The following is an 11,785-nucleotide window of genomic DNA, read 5'->3' on the forward strand; positions in this document are numbered from 1 at the left end:
ACATATAAACACCCCAAAGAAGGAAAAAACCTTCAAGTAATTCTCATTGGAGGCCAGATTTATAAACCATTAGTATACAGTAATTACAAATATAGTTAGAATATGTAGCCGGGCAGTGATGGTGCATCCCTTTAATCCCAGCACTTGGGAGGCAGAGGCAGGCAGATTTCTGCGTTTGAGGCCAGCCTGGTCTACAGAATAAGTTCCAGGACAGCCAGGGCTATACAGAGAAACCCTGTCTCGAAAAACCAACCAAACAAACAAACAAACAAAAAATATGTAATTTATTTGGAGTAATGTCTAGCATATAATATTTATGCTCGATTACTGTTGGTTGTTGTTGCTGTTATCATATATGACTACAAATTACAGTTTTATGCCATATTTGTTAGCATTTCACAGAATCTGTTTTGGCAAAGGTTCAACTATGCAGCTACTTCAGTATCCTCTATATGCTAATCACACCCAAATGTTTTTGTTTAGATACCCTGCCAACATCTAAAATATACTTGAAACTGTAAAGCCTTTACCTCCCTTTCTATTTCCAATAGTTCTTCCGGCCTCCTTGACACATTAACAAATGCAACTTTAGTTCCTCTTTCTCTGTCCAGGCCTCATATCTAAGCACTAAATCCTACCTGTCCCACTGTAGAAGAATCCTTCAAATAGACCTCTTCCTGGAATTACCCATGCCTTTTAATATGTTTGTACATTTACTTCATCCTTGCCTTTTCTGCCTGGTAGTTTGTTGCCTGTACTTAAATGTCACCACACCACCAAAGTCCTTCTTGTCATGATGCCTTCCCAACCACCCAGACAGAGGAAGTTGTTCATCTTGCCCTAGAGCACTTTGTATGTAACTTGATTATAGCACGTTCTGCTTTGTACTTACCCTCTCTAGCTGCCCTCACAGCCTCTCCCACTAGCATCCAAGCTACTTAAGAATTTGTGCTATGTCTGAGTCATTTTCATGTCTCCCAGGACTTGAGTGTCTGGCACACAGGAGAGGTTCAATGTCTCAACGAATTTAAACAAAGCCAAAAACTAGTATATGTTGTTTCTCTCTTTATACAGACGTTAGTACTGAAGAGCAGCTAAGGCGCCTACAAGAGGAGAAGCTTTGCAAGATCTGTATGGATAGAAATATTGCTGTAGTTTTTGTTCCCTGTGGACATCTGGTCACTTGTAAACAGTGTGCTGAGGCAGTTGACAAATGTCCCATGTGCTACACAGTCATTACGTTCAAGCAAAAAATTTTTATGTCTTAATCCAGCACCACAGTAGGCATGTTATGTTCTTCTTACTCTAATTGAATGTGTGATGTGAGCGAACTTTAAGTAATCAGCAATGCATTCCATTAGCATCTGCTCCCAAATGGAAACAAATGTTACCAGCACTGTTTGGTCTAAATGGGGAATTTCTGCATCATTTATCCAGTGTTTTACTCTCGTGAAACCTTAGACAAAGAAGCATTTTATAACTGTTCACATGTATATTTGTTGTACACTGATTTGATTTCTGTGTATAAGTGAATTAATCACCTGCAGTTTTCATTCCTTTTGCATAAGCTTGACAAATGGAGTGTTCTGTATAAGCAGGGAGATTTGATTTAATCTGCCCAATTACTTTAATTTGCTTAGTGTAAACGGGGAAAGAACTGTTCCACACTGGTGGGAGGATAAACATTGTTTTTAGATGTTTGTTTCTGTGTTTTAGGATTCTGCCCATTTACTTGGAATTTATTGGAATTATAAATGTACTTACATGAATATTTTTAAGTGATTTTACCATCTCCTAAAAGGTATTTAGTGGTAGAGTACCATCTAACCAGCATGTACTGACATGGAAAGGCAACACAGATATAGTAAGTGAAAAATACAAGTGGCAAAACATTGTATCTAGTTAGAGCCAAATCATTGTGTGTGTATTTTGTATCTGTACAGGACAAAAAGATTTGGAAAGATAAGTATCACATTCTTAAATGTATTTTTTCTTCTGGGGGGTGGGGGAATGGGTCTTAGAGGGGCTTATAGAGCCTTTTACTTTTTTTTCTGTTTGAAGGTTTTATAAGTATGTATTACTTTTATAATCAGAATTCTTAGTAAATATTTTGCTGATTTAAAGGCTTAGGCATGTTCAAACGTCTGAAAAACTACTTATCGCTCAGTTTTAGTTTTTCTAATCCAGGAAGCAGGCCAGTTAACTTTTCTGGTGCCAATGTGAAATTTGAATGTTTTTGTTTTACCTGCTTTGTGGATGAAAAATACTTCTGAGTGGTAGTTTTCTGACAGGTAGATCATGTCTTTTTATCTTGTTTCAAAATAAATATTTCTGATTTTGTAAAATGAAATATAAAATATGTCTCAGATCTTCCAATTAATTAGTAAGGATTCATCCTTAATCCTTGCTAGTTTAAGCCTGCCTAAGTCACTTTACTAAAAGATCTTTGTTAACCCAGTATTTTAACCATCTGTCTGCTTCCGTAGGTAAATGTAGAAGCTTGTTTGTATACAGCTTGTAGTTTTAGTGTAAGCTCTCCATGTTGAGATTCTCAATGTCATTTTGTGTCCTAAAAGTTTCATGTAGTTTTTGCTGTTAGGATGATTAAGATGTATATAGTACAGAATGTTCAGTCTTTGATTTTTTTTTTATGTTTGTTTGTTTTCTTAACTAGTAATGGTAGTGGATACTTTAATAATATCTTCTTAAGATCCTTAAACCTTGGAAACTGTAACATACTGACAAGAGTAGTTTGAATATTTTTAACAACTTGTATAAGTCAATATGAATACAATCAAAAGCTAAAATGATTCATAGAACATGGGATTTACCTTAAGTAATTATCATGTAATGAATGGTCTGTTTTACTACAGAGAACAGTTTGGGAGCAAAACTGTTACAATTTAGACTTTTTGTTGTATTTTCTAAGAGAAAGAGTATTGTTAGGTTCTCCTAACCTCTGTTGACTACTATGGTAAGTAATGTTATTTTAATTGCAAATTTAAATAGAAACCAACAGAATTAAGTAACTGACTGCCCTTTTTGCTCTTTGTTGTTGGTGGGTTTTTTTTTTTCCATGAACATCCTTAGTTCTGTGTAGTGTCTTCTGCTTAGGTTCAGTTATATAATCGTTAGGTTACATTTGATCTAAGTTGACTAAGATTTCAATTTCAATTTCAATTTATATTTCAAGCATTCTACCAGAGAATAAAGGTGTTAATTTTAAAAATGTTTCCAAGGCACTTCAGGTACAAGTCATATAGGTAGTTTGTTTAATCTAGTTATTAGCCAAGGACTTAAGGATTGAATGTTTTCAGATAAGGCTTTTCTTGTTCTCAGAGCCTCAGTTCATTAAAACTCTTTTAAAACCTGTGTGCTGAGAGTTAAGCAAGACCTCTTTTCTTGTCTTCAGGAGTTGCGAAATTGAATCCATGGAGCTGATGTGGCTAACAAGTTTATTTTAGGAATTGTTTAGAAAATGCTGTTGCTTCAGGTTCTTAAATTCATAGCACTCCAGGTCTAATCCAATTATTGGAGACTTAACCAGAGTTGGTCTGAAATCACACTAACAAGAAAGCACTGGATCCCTTCCAATATGGTGGTGTAAAAAAATGGTCACTTGGAAGGTCACAGTATAACCAGATCTGAATCACCACCCCTGAGAGAGTTCTCAGTGTCTGTGTGTTAATGTTCTTTTTCTGTATAAAGTTCACTCTAGGATTTTGAAGTAACCACCCATGTTACTACATATTAGTCATGTGAAATTTGAAGTTATTTTGCAATAGTTACTTTTATTTGTTATTTACTGTGTTGATCAAAAGTTTTGTGAGTGTTTAGCATTTATTAAAGTATTCTCTTTCCTCCTAGACTTTTGCCTCTTCCTGTAGTTAGGGGTAGAGGTGAGGTGAGTGTACTAAGTGAATAGAGTGTGATTTCGCTATGGTAGGATAGTTTGTTGTCTTGTTATTTCAGTGTGTTTTTATCTGTTTTTATTTTAGTAAGTAAGATTTATATTTTTGAGCTCTCTGAATGGAAACTGCCACTCTAAATTTGCTGCATGCGTTGTTCCTAACTAGACCTAACTCTTATTGTACTTCTGAGTACCTAGATACTAAATAAAAGAAGAGGAGAAATGAAGTAGACTGTCATTGTCATTAGAGAAAGGAGAAAAGGGATGGAGAAATATGTGACAGATACCATTTTAGTCAGATCTTCTCTTTTCAAAAAGGTAGCCATGAGTGAAGAAAAGAACTAGTCAAATAGTCTTGACGACCTGAATTCAGATCCCCAGAACCCACATAAAAGCTGAGTGCAGCCAGGTGGTGGTAGCACATTCCTTTAATCCCAGCATTTGGGAGGCAGAGGTAGAGAGATCTCTGTTGGTTTGAAGTCAGCCTTATCTACAGATAGAGAGAGTTCCAGGACAGGGAACCTTGTTTCACAAAACCAAACCAAACAAACAAACAAACAAACAAGTGCACTAGCCCAAGTATCTGTAATTTCAGAATGCCTACATGAATCAGGAAGTAGATAGGAGAATGTCCAGAAGCTCATGGTCAACTAATGGATTATGTAGTAACAAAGAGGCACCATGGTAAACCATGGGCGAGGGCCCACCAACATCCAAAGGGTATCCGCTGCTTCCACACATGCACCATGACAGGTATCCACTTACACCAGACACATACACAAAAGAGAGAGAAAAAAAAACAATTAACACAACCATCTTCCAAGATGATGGAACTCAAGAACATCTTATACTCTTAAGTGTTAACTCTCATCCTAAAAACTCCATGGGTTTGTCTGGATGGAGGATCTTGGACTAAAGCATAAAAGAGGGCCTGGAAAAATAAGTCAGCTGTTGAGAATCCTTGCTGCATTTTCAGAGGGCTTAGGTTCAGTTCTCAGCCTCCACATGATGGCTCACAAGGGCATGTAATTCCAGCTCTTCTGGCCTCCAGGGGCACATGCATGCATGTACACATACAGTCATACATGCCTACACATAAAATAAAAATAATTTTTAAAGCTTAAATGAAACTCTTATGTTAATTTTTACTCACTATTATTTGTCTCGCTGGATGCTTCTTATAACAACGCTATAAATTGTAATAAATAAATAGTTCAATCCTTTAAAATATTTACATTCCTTTTACAAAAACTAGAAAAATTATTTTTTACTAAGTTCAGTTGAGTTTTTCTAATAGAAACAGTCAATTTATTCCCATCTTAATAGTTTAGTTTGGCTCTGAAACATTCAGCACAATGTAGATTTCTCCCTTACATAATAAAGTCACAGACTATCAGAGCTAGATATGACCTTAGAAAGTCACTTATTCACACCACCACCACCTTCATTTTATTGTCAAGGCAACTACTCACAAGGACAGGTAATTGGTGCAAAGTTATATAGCTAACTAGTGATAGATTCCTTACTGGGACATAGTTTGAGGTTGAAAAGCCTCACCATACCAGCCACTTGTCCTGGAAGTCTCAGGGGTTTTTCAACTATTCATTCTATAACACTCTTTTCACTGCATAATAAGTGGTGCTTTATCATTTCTACAGTAGGACAGTTGTTGATAGTTTCAAATTAAACAATCTGACAGTGGTATGCTGACAGTGAATGTTTGAGTGGTAAAGTTCTCTTTTGGAGGCTGAAGTTTGCAGATGTGAGTACAGCTGTTTGACATTTACTATGTGCTTATGTTTTATTAATGAGCATTTAAGATTACTGTGTAAGTATATTTTATCACTGTCTATACTTACCAACAAACTTGCATTTTTAATTTGATGTAATAATGGCTTTAATGTAATTTCTGTTTTTGCATTTTTGTTATACTTTACCTGAAAGAATGACCGATTGTTTTGCCATGTTTGTGTACTATATTTGTGAATATAATTTTATGACTCCTTTTGTTCTTTTAATGGATACCTTTCTTTCATCATGGAATCTTATGAGCATTGCTTTCTGCTCTATAATCTGTCATTTGTTGTAGACTAAAGCTTATTTTTCTGTGAATAAGACTTATTCAATAAAGCACTATTCTTTAAAATGTTATCTTCTTTGTATTTGATTTTATTTGTTTTGTTGAGATACGATCTCATGTATCAACCCAGGCTACTGGCCTTAAACTCAGTATGGATGAGGGTGGCCTTGAACTTCTTCTGATCCTCTTTCCTCTACCTCCTTAGTGCTGGGATTACCTGATATATGAAGCATTGAGGGTCAAATCCAAGACTCCATACATGCTAGGTTCTACCAAGGTAGATTGAACTCAGGTAGGACTTGACAGCAGGTCCCCTTATCCCCCGAACATGCTTACAGGCACATGCTCCGCTCTGTGATACATTGTACACATAAAAGTAGTCAGCCAGGTGGTAGTGGTCTATGGCTTTAATCCCAGCACGCAGGAAGCAGAGGCAGGCAGATCTCATGAATTCCAGGACAGCTAGGGTTACATAAGAGAAAACTGCTGCAACCCTGTTCCCAAAAAAAGTAATGAATCTTTTAAAAAATATATTAAAGTTGGGCTAAAAGTGTGATTCAGTGGCAGAGAACCTGCTGCTGGCAACAGTGGCATACATGAGAGCCTAGATTTAATCCCCAACACCAGGGGAAAAATGAATAGTTGACACCACTCTCCTCGAAGAGTAGCCTGTTTGTGTTCAAAGTTATACAGCCACTGTAAAAACAAGGTGCCAGCAAGCCAAGAATGATGAGTCTACGAAGCACTGCCCCATTGAGGCAGGCAGCAAAGGGAGTTTTGTGAATTAGGATATATACTGACCAGAGTTTCAAACTGATACAGGCTCCCCTGGACAGAAGTTTACAAGGAGCAGTTCAAGTGACTATTGCCCCATCCCTCCTAACAATCCACAATACAGGTTCTTAAATGAATTATGTTCCAGCCAGGGATGATGGCACATACCTATAAATCCAGCATGTAGAAGGGTTCAAGAGAGTTCAAGGCCAACTGAGGATATATGAGACCCTGTTTTCAAAAAGAAAAAGGTATTTCAGGCCATCTGTGTCAAGACTGGTTAATCTTTGACAGTATAATCACTGTCAAAACCATTGTCATCAAAAAACAAACAAGACTTTTGACAACACATCCACAACATATTTGAAATAGGGTCTTAATCTCTAGTTCCAGCTGGATTTAAACTTGGCAATCCTCTTGCCTCAGCCAGTCAAGTGCTGAGATGAGGCATCAACCACTATTCCCAGTTCCCTTTCAGAAAATGCTTCCCTTCTTTCAGTATACATTTGAGCTTTGTAATGGCAATCAGAATGACCCCCAATTGCTCACTCACCTTAAACTACTCTGATCAAAGGCTGGCATGATAGTTGAGCAGGTAAAAGGTACCAACAAGTCTGATGATGAATTTGAGTCTCCGAACCCACAAGGCAGAAGAGAAAGAACTCCTGCCTATTTTCCTGACTTCCACATGCACACTAGAGCACGTGTATGTGCCTGTACAAGAGTATTGCACACACAAATAAGTAGGATTTTTTAAAAACTATCCTTTGATCAAGCAGTGAAATTTAAAGATTTGAAAGCTGAGCTGTAAGTGCTGGTGGATGACAGCAGCTGGATGGCACTGTGCAGAACGGATCTGCACGTCTAGAGAGCCAACACTGCAGTGAAATGTGAGTCGTTAATTTGGAAGGAAAGGATCTCAGAGTTGGAAGGAGTCGGCCTTTCTAATTGATAATAATTAAGAGTTCTGATTCTTTTTCAGTTCTGAAAATTTTAAAGTGTGACACAAAAGAAAATAGAGGACTCAGTCTTTAGATGATGAGAGTTGTCAGTGAATTGATACATGCCCATCTATATTGTAACCAAAATAAGTCTCAATAGGTATAAGAGGCTAGGTGACAGTTTATTTACTATTTTAAGTCGTAGTTTGTATGGGATTCCCCAAAATAATATAATGAATAATAATTAATGAGAATAGCAAAGAAAATCTTTTACACAGGCCTATACTTGTTAACTTTAATCTGTTTAATTATTGGAAGAATACTAATTTCAAATAAATCAGATTTTCACTTTTGTTTTTCCCCAGAAGAATTTAAATTGAAGAAAACCTAGGATATAATTAAATGGCATACTGTGTATTGAAACAGAGGTCTCTTTCAAAACCTAATTTCCAATGTAGCTCAAGTTGGCCTGCTTGTATTGCAGGCACACATGAACCATAATGTCCGGCTTTCAAAATCTTAATTATTTCAATAGCATTAGTTTACTGTCAACATGTATACATATATTTAGATAGAGAGGCTGAGTGTTTTCCAGGATGAAACCTAGAAAGTCACTTATACTAGGGAAGTACTTTATCACTGAGCTGTATCCCTAACCCCACAAATACATGTTTTACATAGAGAATTACCGATGGACATTTTAAAATAAACTTTCATTGTGTATTCATTTCTGTGTGCTCACCAGCACCTGCTGCTTCTTTAGCTTTATTCTGTTACAAGGTACTAGGGATTTCTTTTTAATTCCCCTAGCTTATTATATAAGGAGCTTTGCATTTTTGACTAAGGCATCAAAAATGTATTTTCTCATTAAATACTGGAATTTATTTTGCCAGAAATTAGGCTCTGCTTCTGGAAAATCAGTAACAATTGTCCTGAGGCAAGTGAGAGGGGGGAGGGAAGGGGAGGGGAAAAGGAAGACACAGAAGTGTTTTTTGTGAACACCAACTGAGGTTCAGAAAAACTGCTATTAAAACAAGACTCCGGCCCCCTCCATAAAGCTAACCTTTTTAAAAAAGTTAGTCTTCTGAAGTAGGGAAATAATCTAAAATTATTTTTCATTGAATATTCAAACATGGATCATGGCTCTTTGTAAAAAATTAACAAATGTTTATGTTAATCATTAAGAGAATGCCCTAAGAGATCTGGAAAAACCTGTTTTTTTTTCAACATTTTATTTGATTATTAAGATGAATATACTCTACTTCTTAGCTTTCTGTTATAAACTTTTCAGATGTTACATTTTATGTGAGCTGTAAGAATGGAAAAAGCAAACGCTAACAATAGTTACAAGCCAATACTTTTCACTAAATGAAATGAACATAACAAAAAATGATAATTCATCAGGGTAGCCATTCCTGTTTCTCCTTCCCTATGGGATTATGAAGACCATGTGAGAAAAATGCACATGAAAGATATTTAAATGGACTAAACCCTCTATGAGCCTGAAGAATCATTCATCTAATTAGAGTGTGTGAACTAATTACAGGTTAGTTTCACACAAAATGAAACAGTTGAGGACCAGTGTCTGATTAATCAGGGATGTAGGATGATGAAATGCATTTATGGCCATTTTCACAGCTCTCAAAATGCTTTCCATCCATTTTCTCATTCCCTTCCACTCTACATCATCAAGTGCTGTGTTTAAATCAGAAAAATATGTGTAATGGCTCAGGGGGAATTGGAGACATTGTTGCTATGTAAAATCAGGAAAATTATGTTCTTACACTGTGCCATTCAATTGACCTTCAGATATGGAGGTGGGGATATAGTCCCCAACATTCCAACAAGAATAACAAACCAGTAGTGACCCTCACATAAAAAATTTGGAGGTAGTCAGATCAGTTTTCTAACATGTGACCATAAAAGCATGTAAAACATATTTAGGCATGATAATTTATGTTCTCAAAGGGTTTCTTGGTACATCACTAAAATGAATTTTCAAAGTACTTTACCCACTTCATGTTTAACTTCCCTCTCAAAGGGACTGGTCCTTGTGATTCTGAAAATAGTGAAAAAAGCCACAGTGAAGCTAGGTGACTTACTCAAACTCTTGCAGGTAAGTAGAGCCAAGTTACCAGAGCCTTTGCTTCTGTTACATTTATTTCTTTCATGTGTATACATTATTTTGCTACTTGTGGCTTCTTCTTTCTTCTACCCTGCCAATCCCCTAACACTAGATAGGATAGAAAAGAGAGAGGGGAAAGGGGGCATCATTATCCATAGACTCCTTCCTGCTGATTAGCAGCCTTGAGTTCCTTGGCGTATGTTTGATCTTCATCATCAGGATACCAAATTTCTTCTTCTTGTTTTTTTTTTTTTTTTTTTTTTTTTTTTTTTTTTTTTTTTTTTTTTTTTTTTTTTTTTTTAACAAACCGAGACCAACAACAACTAACCCCACCTCTCAGGGCCCTAGCATTTATATACTCTCTGAAAAGTCCCAAGAATTCCAAACGTCACACAATCATAGAAACTATCTGCAGTTGGAAAATCACACCCCCTGCTAGAGCACGAGGCAAATCATAGTCAGCTGTTGTGGACCATCTGATGCAGCCCCATATCCCACATCTGGGATTAAAATGATAACACACTCGCATCATTTTTCTGTGATTTTTTCAAAGAAACCAAAATCCTCACTACACGTATGGGTGTGGGTATGAATGCCACAGAATATATGCAGAGGTGAAAGGACAACTTGTAGGAGTCAGTTCTCTACTTCATCCAGTGAGATCCAGGGATTGTCCTTAGGTGGTCAAAGTTGGCTGCAAGTGCCTTTACCCACTGAGCCATCTCGACCACCCAAGAACCCTTCTACTCTTTAACACCATGCCATTGTGTCTCTCATTCATTATATCTGTGCCATGTATATAATTTACAGCTGAGGAGGCCTAGACATAGAGGTTATATGACTCACCAAAATCATATGGTGAATCATCAGTCAAGCTATTCTTATAGGCAGTAAAGCTGTTTCTAGCTAACTTTAGGCATTAGCTATATCGGCAACCTTGCTGTCTGACATGTATGTATACATCCAAATCCAGGCTCTTGGATTGTTTTGTTGTTGATGTTTTGTTTGTTTTAGTTTTTGGTTTTTTTAAAAAGGTTGTTTTGGTTTTGTTGTTGTTTTGTTTTGCTGTTCTTTGTTTTTGGCATGGCAAGGCAAGGCTGGCCATATGATACCAAGGCACAAAAATTATAGGTGATACATGGGTGTGGGGAGTCCTTAATCTGCCTAGTTTAATTTGAACCTTGCCTGTCTAGGTGATTTAAACTTGATTTGATAAAATGACTAAAAATTCAAAAGATGTAAGTACATTTTAAATTTCCGTTCTTGGGGGAATGGCGTGCTAGGCATCAGTGTTGCACTCAAAAGGTACAGGCAGCAGGATCAGGAGTTTGAGGCCATACTGGGCGACATGCTGAGACTGTGGCTCCAAACAAACAAAAAGGAAACGTTTGGAAATGGGTTCTGAGGGTAAGTAGGTCAGTAACAAAGGGCTTACCTAATGTGTTTGAAGCATTAAGTTCTATCTCTAAACTACATTATTACATTGACAAGGCAAACATTGGATGTCAGGATGTCGCCACATGTCTCCCTATAGTCACTATGTTCCCAGTGATGAGGACACTACCTAGTCCATTAGAAGGTCATTACTGGACACTAGGTTCTTTTTAGCTCAGCACGTAGGTAATGAGTTGAATGGACATCATGTGAAAGAATGAATGAACACATGAATGAACAAATGGGATGGGAAAACTAAAAGCTGAGAATGGAAAAATGTGTATTCTAAAATAAAATAAATAAAATACTGACTTTTCTTAATATATATATATTTTCTTTGGGGAAGCTGTAACATTTTCTTTTTCTGAATCATTGAGGCTATTGTCTATCACGGTAGAGAAGGGTGTTGGTGAGAGCGGCTGGAGCTGTGGTCTCAGGAGCAGATACTTGGCTACACTACCTTCACCATCAGAACAGAAAGAGGGTGTGATGGTTTGTATGTGCTTGGCCCAAACAGTGGC

General features: G+C 36.9%; 1 protein-coding gene across 6 annotated transcripts in view; it reads left to right on the forward strand.

The window, feature by feature from the left end:
• Positions 1-6,061, forward strand: part of Xiap (X-linked inhibitor of apoptosis) — a 55,061-nt gene extending 49,000 nt beyond the window's left edge. For all 6 annotated transcript variants that reach the window (XM_076918268.1, XM_076918270.1, XM_076918271.1 and 3 more), the window contains one exon: positions 1,075-6,061. In XM_076918268.1, coding sequence (XP_076774383.1) covers positions 1,075-1,268 — 194 coding nt within the window. In that variant the 3' untranslated portion in view covers positions 1,269-6,061. The remainder of the gene's footprint in view (positions 1-1,074) is intronic.
• The last annotated feature ends 5,724 nt before the right edge of the window (positions 6,062-11,785 follow it).

Source organism: Arvicanthis niloticus, chromosome X (genome assembly GCF_011762505.2).
Source record: "Arvicanthis niloticus isolate mArvNil1 chromosome X, mArvNil1.pat.X, whole genome shotgun sequence".
NCBI lineage: Eukaryota > Metazoa > Chordata > Mammalia > Rodentia > Muridae > Arvicanthis > Arvicanthis niloticus.